A 20,263-nucleotide genomic window follows, 5' to 3' on the forward strand; every position below is an offset into this window, starting at 1 on the left:
GCAAACAGTTGTTTAGGCTTTAGCCATTCCTTTATATATGCTGCTATTCCCCGTTTTTTTGATTCAGCTAATGGTATAAATAATTTATCTAGCTTAGGGGTTTCCAAAATATGACTTTTTTTCCTTTTGTATGTGCATTTTCTGTAGGCACATGATATCCATTTTTAATTTTTGTAATTTAGTTATTGTCTGTCTTCTTTTTATGGATGAATTTAATCCATTTATATTAACTGAAAACAAATTCACCTCCTCTTCCATCTTACTATTTATTTGTCACTCTTGCTTCTCTCCTCAATTTTATCTCCTTTTGATATCTCGTATGTACTCCTTCTCTTTCTTGAGCTCCTTGTTTTGTCGCCTCTCTCAGTTCTTGGTCTGTTTTGATCTTCTCTGTCAGGTGTTCCTCTTGACTCCTTGATTCCAGTTCCTCCCTGTTATCCGATTCTTCTCTGAAACAATGTTCACAGAATTCTTAGGCTTTGTCGACTGTGTCTACTCTTTTTTTCCCCCCCGCCAGGATATTAACATTCCTTCAGGGACTAACCAGCGAAACATGATTCTTTATTTTATTAATTTTGAGGAGAGAAACTGATAATTCCTTCTTTTGTCTCCGACCCTTCTTGGTAGTTGTTTTAGTGTAATGATTTCCTTTCCCTTATAAATTAATTGTTCTTCTCTTGTTTTTCTTTAAATTTCGTCCCGTACTGATTTTTTTGTGAACCTTACATGAATTTCACGGGGAAATTGGGGTCGTCGCACATAGTTGGTGTGTAAATGATATGCTTCATCAATATTGTTTTGAATTTCATGTTTATTCATTTGTAGCGACTCTGCCTGTACTTCCGTCATGAGGTTACAAAGATCTTCTTTGCTTTCTTTTATATTCTGAAATCTTAAATAGAAAGATTTTTCTAACTCTAAATGGATTATTGTCTCTTCCAGCTCTATTTGCTGCTGGTACCTGAACAGACTTGTAAGTGGATCACATGCTTTTTAACAAATAGGAAGCAGCAAGTGAAGCTAAGCAGAATCACATCAGATACCTGTTCAATTAGCACAGCCCCCCCCCCAAGGCTGTTTGCTCTCCCCACTTCTCTTCTCTCTGTATACCAATGACTGCATCTCTAACAATCCATCTGTTAAACTACTGAAGTTCGCAGATGACACAACAGTGATCAGTCTCATTTGAGACAATGATGAATCCGCATACAGACGGGAGGTTGAACGACTAGCTTCATGGTGTGACCGGAACAATCTGGAACTGAACACACTCAAAACCGTAGAAATGGTGGTAGACTTTAGGAGAAACCCTTCCATACTTGCCCCTCTCACAATACTAGACAACACAGTAGAAACAGTAGAAACCTTCAAATTTCTAGGTTCTACCATATCACAAGATCTAAAATGGACAGCTAACATCAAAAACGTCAACAAAAAAGCACAACAAAGAATGTTCTTTCTGCGCCAACTCAGAAAGCTCAAACTGCCCAAGGAGCTGCTGATCCAATTCTACAGAGGAATTATTGAGTCTGTCATTTGCACCTCTATAACTGTCTGGTTCGGTTCTGCAACCCAACAAGAAAAACACAGACTTCAGAGGATAATTAGAACTGCAGAAAAAATAATTGCTACCAACCTGCCTTCCACTGAGAACCTGTTTACTGCACGAAACAAAAAGAGGGCTGTGAAAATATTTACAGATCCCTCACATCCTGGACATAAACTGTTTCAACTCCTACCCTCAAAACGATGCTATAGAGCTCTGCACACCAGAACAACTAGACACTAGACACAGTTTTTTCCCTGAATGTCATCACTCTGCTAAACAAATAATTCCCTCAACACTGTCAAACTATTTGCTAAATCTGCACTACTATTAATCTTCTCATCATTCCCATCTCCCATCTCCTTCCACTTATAACTGTAACTTTGTTGCTTGTATCCTTACGATTTATACTGATATTGTTTTCTAATTGCTTATTTGTAGCCTATGACTATCATTAAGTGTTACAAGTGTTGTACCTTGATGACGGTATCTTCTCTTTTATGTACACTGAGAGCATATGCCCCAAGACAAATTCCTTGTGTGTCCAATCACACTTGGCCAATAAAATTCTATTCTATTCTATTAATTTCTCCTCCATGTTTCCAACTTCTTTTCGGTTTGTTCTGTTCTTGCCTCTACCAGTTTACCATTCTTTGCTCGTTTTTTGCTATTGTTTCTTGAATCTTTTTCATCCTGTCATCCAATTTTTTAATATCTCCCTTTACTTCACCCATTTCTCCTTTCATTTCTTCGTGGTTGTTGGGGATAGACTCCTGTGTTTTCATCATTACTTCCTGTATCATGTTTAATGCTGTTTGTATATTCTGTAGTGTTGGGACTGATCCTAATTTCTCAGTATTTGGCATATCCTTTATTAATTTTTGTCCTGCAGGAGAGGCTGTCACTGGGATTGCCTTCTTAACTGTTTTCGCAACTGTGGATGTGTTGGACATAGTAAGTACTTGAAAAAATTGTTCCACTGAACCATACAGAATTTAATCCTATAATCAATATATAAATATATAAGAGAGAAAATATTTTATAACTAAGTATAGGTATATAGAAAGGGGAAACAATATATTAGAATCTATTTGATAGAAGATATATAGATATATCGATATATAAAATATGTAGAAGATAGTCAATTAATTATAATTAAGTCCCACTCCAGAGTTATTACCCAGGTAGTCAATATTTTTTTACTTAGTCTTTATGCTTTCTAAGTTCACTGCTGCTTGTCGTTCTCCAAGATGAAAATGGCTGCTATCAATAGATTGCACAGTCACTGTCCCTTCTCCACAGCTTCTTTGTCTCTTTCTTTTTTCTTTTTTCTTTCCAAGTAAAATCTGTTGTTCCTTTGCTCTCGGTATAATGTAATGTTATGTTCGTTACGTGTTTTTAATGTGTTTTTGTTTTTTATTGTATTTTTCTTTACTTTGTTTTTAAAAGTCAAATGTTTAATAAAAATTACTTTAAAAAAATTGGAAAGTGGTAATAACTTGACACATTGAGTTCGATAATGTATATCTGCCTGGAAAGAAGGAAATATGGAGTGGTAGGGCTGTATTATGTTAATTAGATATATTAAATATTACTGCTTCTCATTTATTTCTTCTTCAATAACATGGAGACTCACAGATTATGCTCCTTTGCTCTACAAAAAGTAATAGCTGTTAAAGATACTTATATCTTTCTCAAGGTATATCCTTAATATATGGAATTGATTAATCCCATAAAATCTTGATTTTACAGACAAGGTAAAGAGAAAAAAGTCTGAACAAGAATGTCCATTAAGTGAAAATGTCTGTAACTGACATTATTTGCATAATTAACATCACTTTTTTACACAAATTAAACAAATTATGTAAGTTGTCCATGTTGTCATTTGAGAGTTCAAAAAAATGGAGACGTTTCTGCACAGCCTAGCACATAGCACGGTAGATTTTTTAAAATGTAGTACATAATTTTCTAATATGTATGCTTATTTTACCATGACTCAAATGTATCTGAGCACAGAGTTGCTGGACACCTTACTTGTAGCCAATTATGTTTCTAATGTGAGTCCCTTTGTTCCTGTAAAGTAGATGTAGCTTGTATTTGGTTACCAGAGGGAGTCTTTTACCTTGAAAATGTTGCTAATGTGTTTTGTGTGTGAGGCTCTGCAGACCCTCACAAATAAACAATTTGGAGACTGAATGTTGGGTTTGTGGTTTTCACTGAGCTGGCAAATTATCCAGAATGAACCTTACTGTAAAAATAGCTGAAAAGGAAAAGGTAGCTGTGGTTATCCGGAGTTTTCTCTCCAACAAGTGTGAAGTCCGAATTAAAATGTTTTCAGTTTCATCTAAAGTCAGTTGAATGGAGTTTTAGGAAATGAAGAGCAGGTCATGGCTCTAAGTAAAAGCTGTATCTAAGATATTAGTACAGTGATTCCCAAAGTGTGAGCCGCGGCTCCCCAGGGAGCCGCGCTATCGTCATAAGGGCGCCGCGAAATATTCAATTAATATCTGCGTCCGCTGGGTCTAACGCTGATGCGCCATTTCTGAAACGTCTAGTGCGCATGCGCAGTTACAAGTCAGATTTCTATTCGTTTGTTATCACCTTCTCAGTGCTCGCATAAGTTTTTGTTTGTTGGGCTAACTTAATAGTGTGGTGGTTAAGTTACTTTTCAAAAGCTATTTTTCTGATCACCCTAAAATGGACAAATTCTTATTAAACTTGAATAATCAAGATAGTGCTAAATCTATAGACAAAGTTCCACAAACTAGTGGCAAGGGTTCCGAGAAGCGAAAACGTCGTAAATATGACGACAGTTACTTGGATTTTGGCTTTACATCAATAAACGAAAATGATAAAGAGAGACCACAGTGTGTATTGTGCATGAAAGTTTTGGCACCGGAATGTATGCTTCCAAGTAAGTTAAAACGACATTTAGAAACCAACCATTCTAACTTTGTTGGTAAACCTCACAACTTTTTTAAAAGAAAGTTAATGGAATTAAAACAACAAAAAGGCAGCATTTATAAACATATGTCAATACCAAATAATGCTTTGCTAGCATCATACAAAGTTGCATATAGAGTTGCTAAGTGTAAAAAGCCCCATACTATTGCTGAGCAACTCATTCTACCGGCTGCTGTAGATTTAGTGAACATTATGATTGGTGAGTCGGCGGGGAAACTACTTTCAAATGTCCCTTTGTCTAACAATACAATCAGTCGCAGAATTCAGCACATGGGGGAGGATCTCAATGCACAATTAATTGAAAAATTAAAAGGAAGTGAATATGGACTGCAACTCGATGAGGCCACAGACAATAATAAGGACGCACACTTGATTTGTTACGTACGGTTCTTAGATGGTAATTCAATCGTTGAGGACCTTCTCTTTTGTAAAAGTATTACTGGAAGTACAAAGGCTCAGGATTTGTTCGAGATCCTGAATATATTTATGGTTGAAAATAATTTAGACTGGACAAAGTGCGTTGGCGTCTGTACTGACGGTGGTCGTTCGATGTCCGGCTCTTATGGAGGATTGCAGGCGCTTATTCGAAACAAAGCTCCAGATTCAGTTTGGACCCATTGCATCATTCACAAAGAAGCACTTGCATCAAAGTATATAAGTCCTCCACTAAATATAGTTTTAGAACGTGTGGTAAATATAGTAAACTATATAAAAACACGGCCACTAAAAGCAAGATTTTTTAAAAGAATGTGTGAAGATATGGGAGGTGAATACACATCTTTGTTGTACTACTGCCACTCACGATGGCTTTCTCGTGGGGGTGTATTGTCTCGTACGTTCCAATTACGGCAAGAAATATACACTTTCCTTGAAGAAGAAAAACATGAGTATGCCAAACACTTTGTAGAAACAGACTTTTTGATTAAACTCGCATACCTATGTGATATCTTTGAAAAGTTGAATGTGTTGAATCTCTCTTTACAAGGAGGCAATATGCACATTTTAAAGTTAACAGAAAAGATTTCAGCTTTCAGAAAAAAATTACAGCTATGGAAACTAAAAATTAATGAAGATGATCTTAATGATTGCTTTCCCTTGTTGCACCAGTTTTTAACCTCCAATGAAATCAGTTTGTCTTGCAATTTAAAATCTCTTTTTGAAGATCATTTATCTCAGCTTATCAAATGGTTCGAAAAATACTTTGAAGCAGATAACATTGAAAAATTTACTTGGATTCAAGACCCATTTAGAGCCAAAGCTCCATCAGAATTTACCTCTACAGAAGAAGAATCTCTTATTGAGTTGTCTTGCGACACAACATTGAAGTTAAAATTTGTTAGCATGGAACTTTCAGATTTTGGATATCAGTAAAAGAGGAATACCCACTGCTTAGTTGCAAAGCCCTAAGAATATTAATTCCTTTTGCAACGTCCTATTTGTGCGAAGCTGGGTTTTCGGCAGTCGCGGTAATAAAAAGTAAATATCGCTCAAAAATTAACGTCGAGCAAGAAATGAGAGTCGCTATTTCCAATTTTATTCCAAGATTTGAGAAGTTGTGCAGCGAACAACAAGCCCATCCATCCCATTAATAATTTTAAATCATTAAACGATGTTCAATAAATTGTGAATTTAAAGCTCGAATTTAATTTATTTTTCAATTAACCTAACCTTAACGATCTAAAAAGTAGATTTCCAAATCCTTAAAAAGACAAAAATTAAAAAAAAAATCGGATGTACCTATTAAGGGAGCCGCGGAAAAAATCCGAAGTGTTATGGGAGCCGCAAACCGAAAAAGATTGGGAACCTCTGTATTAGTACATTGGAAGAAACAATCTATTGTTCATTTGTAGCAATTAATAATTTAATGAATATTTAAACTGACTCTCTTCTGAAAGGAGAAGAAAGGAATACTTGTTATTAATTCATGAAATGAACAGTATAGCATGGGATTTTTCACATTTGTTCCTTCCTTCCTTCCTTCCTTTACTCCTTTTAATTAAAATATAATACAGTGATCATGCTTTCTCAAAATAAGCAGTTTCACAGTCCTTTTGGGAGGGTTATAAGGATAAAATACTTTACATCTTTTTAAGCGCAGGGTCCTTTGTGGCTCTCTGAGCTTGGTTGTTTTCTTGCAGATGTTTCATTACCCACACTAGGTAACATTATCAGTGCTAGCAAGGAATGGCGGTTGCTTTCAATTTATATTCTAATGTTGTTGTTTTTTGTTCCCTTTGTGGCTTGTTAATGATCTCTTTTGCACAGTATGTAGATGTATGTATGTGTATTGTGCAAAAGAGATAAGCCAAAAAGGGAACAAAAAGAACAAAACACCTCCTGACCAGCAATCAGCACCCAGATGAGTAACACCAAGATTTACCTCAGACCAATAATCAAGAGATAAACAATACCCAATCAAGGAATTGTCAAACAAGCAAAAGGTAAACAGTCCAATCAAAGAATCTCCGAGACCACCCCCAGCAATATTGAGAGGGCAAGCCACTAAAACAGGGGTCAGCAACCTTAAACACTCAAAGAGTGTTTGGACCTGTTTCCCACAGAAAACACCAGGAGCCACAAAACCCTTCCCTTGCCTGACTATTTCTTGAGCAGCCACAAAACTAGCATATATAGTTAAAGTAAACATTCTCTTTTCTTCTGAAACTTTTCTTTTCTTTGATTTATCTATGGTTGGCCTACCGGGGGGGTTGAAAAGCTCAATAAATTGCGTGCCAGTGGGTGTCACATATTGGCGGTTGTGACACATATTTTGAGTGACAGGGAGCCACAGCAGAGGGGTGAAAGAGCCACATGTGGCTCCAGAGCCACAGCTTGCTGACCCCTGCACTAGAATATAAATTGAGAGTAAACCCCATTCTTTACTAGCACTGATGATGTTACCTAGTTTGAAATTTCTGCAAGAAAACAACCAAGCTCAGAGAGCACCAAGGATTCCTCATTTCAAACTACAAATATTCTCCTTTATTGGTAGCTTTTAAGGCTTAAATTTTCCAATGGATTTAAAAAAAGCTTGATTCACTTTATGATGTCATCCTTTTAGCGACCACTTTCTCTGTGGCCCTTGGCATGCATAATATATACAAAAAGAAATGTACAAATGTTCTTCGATGGGAATTTATTCCTGGCTCAGGATACTATGGTCAAGAGTATCCAAACCAACCAAGAAATTAAGGAGCACAAGGATGGATGCGCCAATGCCTTCCAGGCTCAGCCACAGTTCCCTCAGGCATTTGGGTTGGGAGTTTGAACCAGTCCTGACGGTGAATTTGTTTTGTTTATGGTTTGAAAATTGAATAGTTTAGATGTGTATGTGGGTTATTTTGCATGTTATGTTACAGTTTTTTGCTTTTAATCTTTTGTGTGCTGTCCAGAGATGGGTGGCTATACAAATGGTCTAAATAGAAAGAAAAGAAACAGTACGTATTGTTCATTGTTCCAATGTAAAACATTATTCCACAGCTTGAAACAGGAAATAGTGGATGAAAGTACAGTACAAGCTGTACTGCATACTCAATTTTCAGGAGTGTCCTGAAGGAAGGTCAGAATGAGCATGAGGTATGCAACCTAACTTGTAAGGTGGGGGTGGGGGTGGATATTCATAATACAGGCATTTGCTACTGAGAAGCCATCCCCAAGCTCTTCCAGCCCATACCCCGCAGAAATGGGAGACCAAATTTTTTTTCAGGACATCTGAGTTGGGTTTACAATTGCAGTTGGGAGTCCTGCAGATGCCCTGATGCCAAGCCATGTTATTATATTTCAGAAGTGACAACCAGCACATTGAACTGCATCTGGAGTCTAAAAGGAAGCCAGCACAGAGCTTAGAGCACAGGTATAACATGCATATAGCAATGCGTGCCAGCTAAAAGACAAATTACTACATTCAAGATTAATTGAAGCTTAAAATGAGAGCCAGTTTCAGTTTCCAAGGAAAAAAAACCACTTCTCATTTAGTTATCTTCTGATTATTTCCCTTCCTTACTTTCTGAAGTACAGGGTTTTGGTTTTGTTTTTTTTGAAAAGTACAAGACCAGGCTTTTCCAAAACGGTGCATTAATCTTCATGGCCAAAGATATATGAAATTGGAATTAATCATTGTTTAGCATTCTGTTAAAAAATAAAAATGCATATTTAAAATATATATGTAATGTTGACATGGAAATGCATACACGACAAATGGAAGCCTTAAGTCAGTGCTCTGCATTTGGCCTTGCAGCATCTTTCAGTTTCAGATCAGCCAAGGAATAGAATGGAATGGAATTGGCTTCTGGCAGAAAAAAGAAAGAATCAAGATTCATACCAGTTCCAAAGATAATAGAAAACTATATTCATCTCATGATATTTTTTTTAAAAAATCACAACAATGTGTTCAGTACACTAGCAAAATATTTATTTTTTTAATAATGACATAACAGAAGTGAAAGGTTTTTGGTGTGCCACAATAATTGTAGTTAAAGAAAAAAAAATGGGATTAATGGACTCTTTATACATCTCAATGTAAAAAAAAAGGTTAGCATCAAATCTCAACTGTTCACCATTTAAACAAATTTAAAACGTATAACCACCCCCAACATATATATAAAGAATTATAGTTTTAAAATCTATAAAAAGTAAAAAATATACACTCAGAAGATCTAACTCTTATTCAGTCTTTAATATAAAACTGTAAACATTTATTTACACAAAGAAAATGTGTAGAATAGAAAAACTGAGCACCCTTTCCATTTTGCGGGGGTTTAGGAAGGCTGGGGTGGGGGTGGGGGAATCTTGGACAGGTATGTTTCTTTTTTCACACCTTTTCACCAGCCCAGGACTGCAACCTATAAATAAAACTGAGGCAACAGGCCAGGCAAATTGAGGGGAGAGAGGGGGTCTTATTGCTCTAAAGCTGCAGCAAATAGAAAGCACAAGTGCAGATATTCAATTATGAACTGCTACTAGTGATTGATGGGAGTGCCCTGCACTTAGCCCCAGCTAGCTTCCATGTTCAAGGATCACTGCACGGCACATTTTACCTCTTTTAACATTATGCTACATCTTCAAATCTGAAACAGTTTTGTATCGACTGAAAGCAACAATTGAAATCAAGTTGAAGATATAATGTGACTTAAATTTTAAGAAAATTTTATTTTTTTTCAATTTTGAAAGGGCAGAGTCAATCCAAAATTATTTCCAGTTAATTTATTTCACCAGAAGGCATTTGTTACTTTTGAAAGGTTCCAGATTACAATTCTCATCAGTCCAGCCACAGGGCAACTCTGTGCAGAACCATGGGAGTTATAATCCAGGATACCTAAAAAGCAAGAGGAGGCTTATCCATAGTTGTATGTGCTGCAGCTGATAAAATCTTATGTAACTGAACAAAGACAGGAGGTATCTGCCTATAGCACTTGAAACACAAAGTGTCTATTATATTTTCTTCTGACTAAAATTTTATCTTGATAAATTAAGCTAGAATGATATAAAACGTGTAAATTTTTTTCTGCACCTAAAGAAGAAATAAGAAGAACTCAAATAATTAAGAAGTATGAGGTCCCAAGTACCTCCACAAACAAAAGGAAGGCACACTGGTGCAAGATTACCAAAACACATAACAAATATACTTTATCTCCATTTCAAATCTCTTCCTCCCAGACCCCAATAATTTTTCCATGGTCAAAAAAAGCAGCTACAAAGATTACAATATTTTCCAGCTGACATTCATTTTGGATCAAATCTTTGATTGAATTGAATTCACTGAAAAAAATTAATTCAATTGCTGATTTATGGAAAAGATTAGTAAATTTAACTCTAATCTAATTTACTTACAATATAATGACACCTATATTTTAATTATTAAATTAAGCAACTCTTATTATAAAATGACGTTTTAAAAATATACACTCAATGCAATTTGCTTCAGTTTGGACATATCAGTAGTGGAACCATTCATTAACATGCAGTTTTCACCATTATCCCCTATCAATTATCCACCAAAACACAAACATCTCTTTAGCGCGGCATACTTATCTTGATCATGGATGGCAACCATATACAATGAAAGGAACGGGAAAATTAAATTAAAAGTAGTGTTAAAGCAGATTGTTTTCCAAAGTGCACATTTGAGAGGAACACTGCAGATACAATAAAATATTTTCCTATCGTTCATCTTTTTTAATCTCTTCACTGTTTCCCTGTCCAAAATATTCCAGATTCGAATATCTCTATAAACTCTCCTGAACGTATCTGAGGCAAAGGAAATTCTATGATTCTCAGTTGCAAATGTTATGAAGTAAATTAAGAATCCTTATAACAGGAGGTAAATAGCCCTGTTCATTAAAGAACAAAACAAAACCCCGAGTAGGAACAGAGAGGTATCTATGCATCTAAAACAACTTTCAAATTGATTACCTTTATAACTAAAGGTTAAGGCAAAAGGTGGTTTGTTGGCAAGCAGAAATTCTTTTTTGGTAACACATTAAAAAATAATTCTCTTTTCCTTGCCATATAAAGAACTAATTTTACACATCCAGGAAAGTATCTCCATGGAACATGATGAATTAGCAGCATTTATTTCATTGGAGATTCGTCTTTATATTTCTAAAGAGCTTCAATCACCATTATCCCCAAAGGTCTCACAATTGTTCAATTTTTAAAAAAAGTATAGTGTGCCCCCCATTTTCCTGTGCCATTATTGCAAAATTTTCAGTCAATACCTCCCAAGGCATAAAACTTGCTTCACCTGCTTGACAAAGACTAAATCATCCTATCCACAAAGTACAGTATGCACATGGCAACAAAAACACTGCTAAGTAGAAATGCCCTCTGAATCAAACAGAGAAATGAGGTGTGATCAATCCAACTTTAATGAATACAGGAAAGGAGATAGAAAAAGTGCACACACTTGATTTTAAGTCTATTTCTCCAATTAAAAAATAACTAAAAAAGAAAGACATCCCTCCCCAATAGCAGAGTGCAAATTGCTTAGTTCAGTAAGCCATAAGCCAATTAAGACCAGGTTCCCCAGTTAGATCTACAGCAACCTGCTGCTGGAAATGTTGTAATAGTTAAGGATCTCCAGTAAGTAAACCCATTATCAGTTATTATGAATTCTTTTATCTGGTTTGCTAAGAATATTGGCACACATTGATTAGAAGATTACCCTCCCTAAACTAAGGAGGATTCCACAAAAGAACGAGGGCTGTACACATTCTTTCCTTGGAAATGGTGGCAAGGTGGCACATTTTACTATTTAGAGATCCATAATAAGATAAAGAAATCTATCAAGTACTATCTGTAGGAAAGAATACCTTAACACTGAATATTTAAAGCCTATCCCTTGCTGGCTTACTTTCTGTACTACAACTGCATGGGTTCACATTTAAGTCTTCAAATGTAAAACACTGGAAAAAAGTTACATTTTTTGCTGGGCTGCTTGGGGTTCGCATCAAACTGTTTGCATATGTTGTGTTCCAGACACACTACAGAAATGATATTTTTTCCTAGCAAGCCGGTGCATCTTTCTAATGTTCTTAGACCCAGAAAGAAGCAACTCCAATACATTCCCACTAGAGCCTGTGAGTTTTCAATGACACAGGTATTTGGTCCAAAGATAATTTGTAATTTTAAAAAAACGACTCAGGGAAGAAGAAAAAAACAAATCTCATTTCAGTGATTCCCTAATAACTCATCCAAATCATTCATCCACTCTTCTGAAGTCCTGTTTTTCAATAAAGTGTCTATGAGGTCTGTATCCCCAGTTAAGTTCTGTAGTCCATTACCTCCAGATGGGTTACTGTAGGCAAAAGGCAATTCCTGATTAGCTGTCCTCACAGGATAACCTTGAGTACAGTGTAGATTGGTTCTGCTGGACAGCTGCTGATTCTGATTCTGGCTGAAAGTCAGATCTGGGACAGTTTGACTCATGCCCGTCAAGACCTGTTGTGACTGGACTGGCTGTTGAGCAGTTGGATTTGTCCGCTGCTGGGCCCCTAATGGTGGCAGTATCTGTCCAGAGACAGCTGAATTCATGGGTGCTATTGTCCTGCTGGTGTTGAGGCTTACCTGAGGCATTCCTTGGGCAAACTGTTGACTGGGCAACTTTAAGTGAGTTTGCTGCATATGGAACGTGGAACTGGCAGTAAACGTCGCTAAACCATTATTTCGTTGAGCCTGATTGTTCATATTTGATATACCTTGATGCTGCCAGGATGAATTTTGGGCCCCAATTGCTGGCATTCTTGCCATATGAGGCTTGGATAATGTAGCATTTAGTGTTCCTTTATTATGTTGGTGAGAAATGCCTGAATTTCCTAGCGTGTTCTGTCCGTATCCAGCAGGGAGAGCAGTGCCCTGAGCCAAACTGGGTTGTCTTTGCATCTGTGGCTGACCATTGGCAGTTGGATTTGCATGTTGCTGAACCATCTGGGTCATACCAGATGCCATGCTGTATAAATTACCTCGCTGAATATTCTGCAGACCAGTATATTGATTAACTGCTCGATCTTGTGGATTGCTGCTTGATGAGACAGAATTGTGCCCTGTTCCAATCTGAATCATGTTCTGATTCTGAGAAAACATTCGTGGACTGCTGGAGTTGGACTGGCCTAAATTATTTACCCCTGTCATTGATGGAGATGAGCCTGTAATATAAGATTACCAACGTTAGTGATTTTAAAAATCAATCCAAACATTCTCAGAATATTTGATGCAACATTTCATATACATAACATGCAATACGGTAGTTTCTAGCTATATTTAGGTCTTGCTGGCTTAGATCCTGAAAACGTCTATGAGATGGGCTTTAGGAAGGTTATTTTCTTCTTCCTGCCAGCCTTCTGAATAGCCTCTTTTAAATGTTTTGTGTGACTGGGGGCTAAGGGAAGAAGTCAAATATTAAACAAAGGCAGCTTTACTGAGAATCTCTTTCCTTCTACCATAATGCCATGCTTTATGTGTCATACACAGCTCAAAAAACATGACTTTTCATAAAATTTACTGTTTTAAATGCAACTGATTAATCTGGAATATACTGTACAAAGATACAACTATTTAACAATAGTTGATTTCTGTTCCACTAGTTAGATGGGCATTCTGTTTAAATCTGTTTCAGATACAAGATTAATCTACACTGCATATGTGGGTCAAGTCACTATTAGCCATCCTTAAACACATATATATGTAGGAGCACGCATCTGCAAACTGAGAGTACAGGGATATTGCTCCAATACTTTTCATAATTGTAGCAGTTGTTGCAATAATGAGAATTCCAAAAACCGTTTCAAAGATGTGCTCATGGTGAAAAAGCATCTGTGTTAACCATCTCTTAGTTATTTAAGATAAGGAGGACTGCAGCTGATGATAAGAGTACACGGAAGAACCATCTAGTTATCCTCTACCCCACTCTCTAAAAATCAAAAGCCACACTAGGGAGCAGGAATAATTTTACTACTCATTTCATGCATTTATATTTCATCTATAATTATTCAGAAGAGTTCCAATTCTATGGAAAAGGATTCACATGGTACATAAGGAATTGGAATTGTAGAGTTATAAAGCAGTTCTGCAAATCACTTCCAGTTTGTACAATCTGTGGTTGCTCTACCTATGAAATACACACACACTTCTTTAAGAAAGCAGGAATATCTTTAATGATTAAATATGCAAAATAATATTACAGAGATTCCTTGTTGAATAACTTGTTTAGCAACTATTCAAAGCAATGATGGCATTGAATTTATGACTGGTCCTCAAATTGTGATCATTGCAGCTTCTCCATGGTCACGTTTGCAATTTGGGCACTTAGCAACCAATTGTGATGTTGCAGCCTTCTGTGGTCATGTGATCACTATTTGCAGCTTTCCTCACTAGCTTCTGACAAGCAAATCGATGGGGACGTTGATAGGAGGTTGCAAATAACAATCATTGACCATGGGATGCTGTGACCATGTGAGATTTGCTTGATGGCAACTGAGATTGCCAGAACTGCTACTATAACTCATGGTAGTCGTATGATGACTTGCCTTATGATTGCATCATAAGCAACAGAGTTCCTGATTCCAATTATCGATAAGTGAGAACTAGCTGTATTGGACAAAGCTTGTGGGACACTGATAGAAACATTTTGTAACAATGGAGAATGAGATCAAGACAACTTTTTCTATTACAAATTCATGCATTTAATTATGAATTTAATACTTAGTCCAGAGCTAGGAAACAGAGAGGTTAGCAGACAAAATGGGAGATATGACACAAATCTCCTGTTAGTACATGTTTGTTTAAAACTACTAAACGAGGGCAAAGAGAGAGATAGTAATAGTGCATTTTCTTTCATTCAGAAGATGATTTCAAGAGTATTTTTCATGTAGAACAGGGGTGTCAAACTCACATCATCACGGTGTCATCATGTGACATATCAAGATTTTCCCCCTTTTGCTAAACCAGGCATGGGTGTGGCCAGCACGTGACGCATCCAGCCTGCGGACTGTGAGTTTGAAAGCCCTGATGTAGAAGGATGTATACTTACATAAAGATACTCTGTTTCATGCAGTGTGCTGTTTCACACTGAAAAGTTAACTTAGATAAATGAACACAGCTTTAAAATTCTTAGAAAACAAACCAGCTATGAAGTTCTGCCCTTTATGATTTGACATCTAGGTACCTTCAGGATCAACTCTTCCAGCCAGAAAATGTAGGTCCTTGATTAATTCAAGACATCTTTCTCAGGAGAACATGTTGATATTGTACAGGAAGTGTGTGTTTGTGTGTGTGGGGGGGGACACAGGACGATGACAATAGAGCTATCTTGTGCCCTTTGATAAAAGATTGACTCATTTGGGAACAGCTTTTTGGAAGCTAATTAAAATCTAATTATCTTGGAGGGCTTTGGGGTGAATGTCATGTCAGAGCTGTTACATGATTTAATTAACTTGTACAATTAATCTGCATTTTATTGTGGATATTTGAACCGTTTATTTTGTAGCTGTTGTCAATCATTAGGAATCATACATTGTAATAGCACATGTATTTAATAAATAAAATAATAGTATCAGACTATATTTTGACTACAAAAGAGCATTTTAAATATAACTCATATCCATCCCAGTCCTTCATATTTCAACCCCACATCCCCTTTACCTGGGAACTGGCCAACTTGTTGTTGATATGCGTTTTGTGTCTGATCTTGGTACTGAGGAGGTGGTCGTGTCAAATGCCTCTGGAGTTGTTGCTCCTGATGATGCCTTTGTTTTTCCTAAAATGGAAATTCAGGTTATCAGAAGAATATTTCTCCAGACAAAGCATCAGATCTAAGTTTTATTGTTTAACCAACCAACCAGCCACTGCTTTGATTGTAATATAACACCTGTTTTAGAAAATAAAATATACTTTATATGTAAAAGGTAATGCATGCTCTTTAAAACATGCAAAACAAAAGGGATCAGAAAATGTTATGAGAAAAAAAAATACATTATATTTAATGTGAAGAAATTAATGTAAGCATTCCTCGGGTCAAACTTCATTTGGAATAACTTCCTCCATGCAGTTCTCTTAGTAGTTTGTCACTGCCTTCCTCAGGCATTCTTTTTCAACTCAATGTTCAAATGAGACTTATTAGTCTCTGGTTTCATACCAGAAGCACAGAACTGCTTAACAGAAGCATTAATGCCCTAGTTTACTACATTTGGTATTGTGAACTGTCTACATAGCCTATTGCTTTGTATTTGGTCTTTCTAAATGTATTGATAGATGATGGGGATTACAATTAGGTACTGGCTATCTTTCTCAATAACTACCAGTATTAACTTTAATCAATCTGCTTTTTTTGATTATGTTTCTCCTTGTCCATCTAAAAAATCAGGAACAAGAAGCAGATTTTACAATAAAAGCATCTGCAATAATCTTATTCAGCATTCTAGCCAGTGAACTGTTCACTTTGGGTCTAGGACAACTCGGTGCAGCCAGCCATCAAGTTGTCTCAGGACAAGTCAACTCAGCCAATTCACCACAGGGACAACTCGCTGTAGGCAGCCAGAAGAAGAGCTGGGTGGGCAGGCAAGAGAGCAGGTAGGCAGAGCAGAGCGGCAGCTGGAGACTCCTTGAAAGAGGCTGGGCAGGTGGGTGAGTGATCAGGTTGGCAAAGTGCAAGATGGTAGTGGTAGCCAAGGGCTTCCCACTGGAGGGAGAGCTGGCCGGGTGGATGAATGGGTGGGCAGAGCAGTGATGACTGGGGCTTCCTATTTTCACATACATCTCCACTGCCCTGAACTGCTTGGAGTTTGGTGGCAGCACTGTTTGAGCCATTTGGCAGCAGGATGTATGAAAATGGGACACACTTGGCCTCTACAGTCACCAAATGGCCCAAATGCTGCTGCCAAATATTCCAAACTCTGAATGGCCAGGAGCTTGGTGCAGTGGTAACAGGGTATATGTGTGTGAAAATGGGGAAGCCCCTGGCCGCCACTCCGTTCTCACTCACCTGCCCAGCTTTCCCTCGGGCCATAAGGCCCTGGCCGCCGCTCTGCGTTCTGCTTACTTGCTCACTCGCCCAATTGGCTCTCCCTACAGCTACCCACGGCAAGTAGTCCCATGCAAATTGGCTGCGTTGATTTGTCCTGTGACAATTTGGCAGCAGTGAATTGGTAGAGGTGAATTATCAGTGGAGAATTGTCCCAGTCCATTACCTTCTCCATCATTTCCCTTCCTGCCCCTTATTAGGGTTGTCCTAACCCAGTGTTGGCGAACCTTTTTGGCACCAAGTGCGAAAATGGGAGTACGCGCATGCCGGAAACTGGAAGAGCAGCCGCCCGGTGGGCATGCACACGCTGGGAAGATGATCTGGTCTTCATGTGTGCCATAAACCAGGTGGCCAGTGCGTATGCACATGCTGGAAACCAGAATATCATCTTCCTGGCGTGCGCATGTGAACCGGGTGGCTGCTCTTCTGGTTTCTGGTGCTCCCAGGCGCTTGAAGACCATCTGGCTGGCATGCCAGAACCTGGAAGAGCAACAGGCAGTGGCTCTGCATGCCACTTTTGGCATGCATGCCGTAAGTTCGCCATCACGGTCCTAACCTGTTTTTAACTATTTACTCCTAAAGTTTCTTCTTTGGTTTCTTAACACCTCCTTTTTCAGCAGAAGTATGCTGTTGTGGCCAGATAAGAATCTATACTCATCCCTAAATTCTGGAAAAAGGGATCATGTAGCCATTACCCTAACCTTCTGCTTAGACCAATTTTCAAGTCAGCTCACAATAATGAGCAACTATCTCCCAGGATGTCTGAGTGCAAGTCTTCCTAATCCTTTCTGAATTAAGGGCATGTGTTTGAGGGGTGGGTGGGAATCCTACAAAATTTGCAATAAGCAGCACTAGGCTACTCTCATGTGGTAAACATAATATGCAAGCTGATTAACATAATCAAGTATTGAATATTCCACTACATTGGCACAATCTTTGCTACAGCAATATGTTTTACCTGTTCAGCAAGAAGTTGCCTCTGTCCCATTAGAAACTGTTTCTGTTGTTCTATTAACAACTGCTTTTGTTGCTGCTTATGATCTAGTAGCATCTGGTGCTGCTTCATTACAGCTGCTTGCTGCTGACTGTTGAGATAAACTGCATTACCATGGTTACCTGCCATGGAAACATTGGGAGGCTGTACATTTACACCAGTGCCAGGAACAGAAACAGGAATGCGAGGAACACCAGCAGAATGATTTTGATCCTATAAAAGCAGAGACAGATATTGGCTTCACTTGAGAAAAGCAGTATCTCCACATTTTTAATGACTAAATTAAATGGAAAACTTATTCAGTGTTTACTACTACACAACAATTCATGAAAAAGTATAGTCTAGCATAACTTTGTTTCTAAATGAAATGAGCCAAGGTGTATGAAATGGCTTATACAGAAGAGCTGCCACCTAGAGGCAATCTGAAGAGATTTCATTGCAAGAGGCACTTCAATATAGATCAACTTCTGTGTAGACGCTTTCAATTGAAAAAAAAAAAAATTAACTGAAACTTCTCAAATAAGACTCCTACCTCTAGTTCTAATGAAGATAATACTACATCCTTCCTAAAACTGGCTATTTCAATTGCAGAGTAATATGGTTAAGACTTAAATACCCACAAAGTACAGGTTCCAAAAAAGTACAGGTTCCAAAAATTCAGCTCAGGCAGAAATTGTTCATAAGCAATATTAGATTCTTAATTGATGCAACTACTTTGGACAAAATCAATTGTTTTGGGATCAGAGAAATAAGATTTTTAATTGGTTTCTGAAGCAGACCTTGATTCACCTTGGATCGCCCCGAATTTTAATATTTTGAGTGAATGCTTTTACTCCTAAATTTAGTAGTAACAAATTGTGTGGTTTCCTTTCGTAAATTTATGATTGTACGTCGTATCAAGAATGCAATGTTCTCCCTTTTCTTTTAATTTTGCCATTATGTGAGTTTGTTATTGTATAAATGAGAGTAAATCAGACTAATTCCATCAGCTTAGTAAAAATTGTGATATGCTTAAATATTTGGTTTTATGTATGCAGTGATTCTTTTGCTTCTCTTGGTATAAAAGGTATTTCTTGGTTATGAAAGAAAAATGAAAGATGAGGTAAACCAGAGGTGGTATTCAGCCAGTTCGGGCGAACTGATAGTGGCGACCAATCCTGTCCTATATCGCTGTGTTTTTGATGTCACACACGTGTTGATGGTGTGTGTGAGCAAATTGCCGTGTTGTTTGATGTCGCATGCATGTTAGGATGGCACATGTGCATTGCTGTGTTGCTTGATGTTGCACATGTGCGGATGGCGTGTGAATTGCCATGTTTTGTGATGCTGCACAGATGCATGCGCACATTTCCGGTGCTGAGTGAACTGGTGGTAAAATTATGTGAAACCCACTTCTGAGGTAAAGAAATGGTTTAGCATTTCTTAAACATTTAGAGTAAGAGAAATTTGACTAAGATCATTTAACTCTGATGTTTATTCAGAGGTGAAATGCTCCCGGTTCCGACCGGATCACCTGATCCAGTAGTGATGGCGGCGGGTGGTTCAGAGAACCACTAGCAAAAATCTCTGTCCTCTCCATGCCCACCCAATGCCTGGTCGCCTGCTTCCCGCTTCTTTTAAAAAATGCTTTTAAAAGGTAAAAAAAGGGGCTCTGATGATCCCAGCTGAGCTGCCTGATTGTCAGAGTCTTTTTTTACTTTTAAAAGCATTTTTTTTACAACCTATTTGGCCGAATGGGTTGTAAAAAAATGCTTTTAAAAGTAAAAAAAAAAGATCGTGCACCACAGTTGACAATCCCGGACTTCACTAAAGGATTGAAATCTCCAGGGATAATGTGCCTGTGTAAAGGCCCTCAGCGGGGTCGGGCAGAGCACCCTTCACACTGGAAAAACTCGACCTAATATTAAGGGAGCAAAAAATCAGGAATGGTTAGCTCAGCGAAAAAAAAGAGGTTATTTCAGATCGGACTGAGTCTGAAAGGTGGAAAGCAAGGGGAAGAGGAGGACTTATCAACTTGCAGAGTCAGTCCTAGGACATCGGACAGAGTTAACCCATTCCTGACTGCTGGCCCCATACTCTACGAGAAAGATGGATTTCACTTTCAAATTTAGCAATGGGCATTTAATTTGATTTCTGTTTCTGGCTGGAACAAGGAATTCCAGAATTTAGTTCCACCGCTGGCTCAAGTGAAAGCTATAATTTGACCCAACTGAAATTTTGCAAATATTAGGATCTTTGTTTATTC

At 37.8% G+C, this 20,263-nt stretch overlaps 1 protein-coding gene across 2 annotated transcripts in view; it reads right to left on the bottom strand.

The window, feature by feature from the left end:
* Positions 1–9,274: 9,274 nt before the first annotated feature.
* MAML1 (mastermind like transcriptional coactivator 1) overlaps positions 9,275–20,263 on the bottom strand; it is a 31,574-nt gene continuing 20,585 nt past the window's right edge. For both annotated transcript variants that reach the window (XM_058167261.1, XM_058167260.1), the window contains exons 3-5: positions 17,983–18,231; positions 15,647–15,761; positions 9,275–13,152 (exon numbers count right to left, since the gene is read on the bottom strand). In XM_058167261.1, coding sequence (XP_058023244.1) covers positions 12,179–13,152; positions 15,647–15,761; positions 17,983–18,231 — 1,338 coding nt within the window. In that variant the 3' untranslated portion in view covers positions 9,275–12,178. The remainder of the gene's footprint in view (positions 13,153–15,646; positions 15,762–17,982; positions 18,232–20,263) is intronic.

Source organism: Ahaetulla prasina, chromosome 2, assembly GCF_028640845.1.
Source record: "Ahaetulla prasina isolate Xishuangbanna chromosome 2, ASM2864084v1, whole genome shotgun sequence".
NCBI classification, from domain to species: Eukaryota; Metazoa; Chordata; class Lepidosauria; order Squamata; family Colubridae; genus Ahaetulla; species Ahaetulla prasina.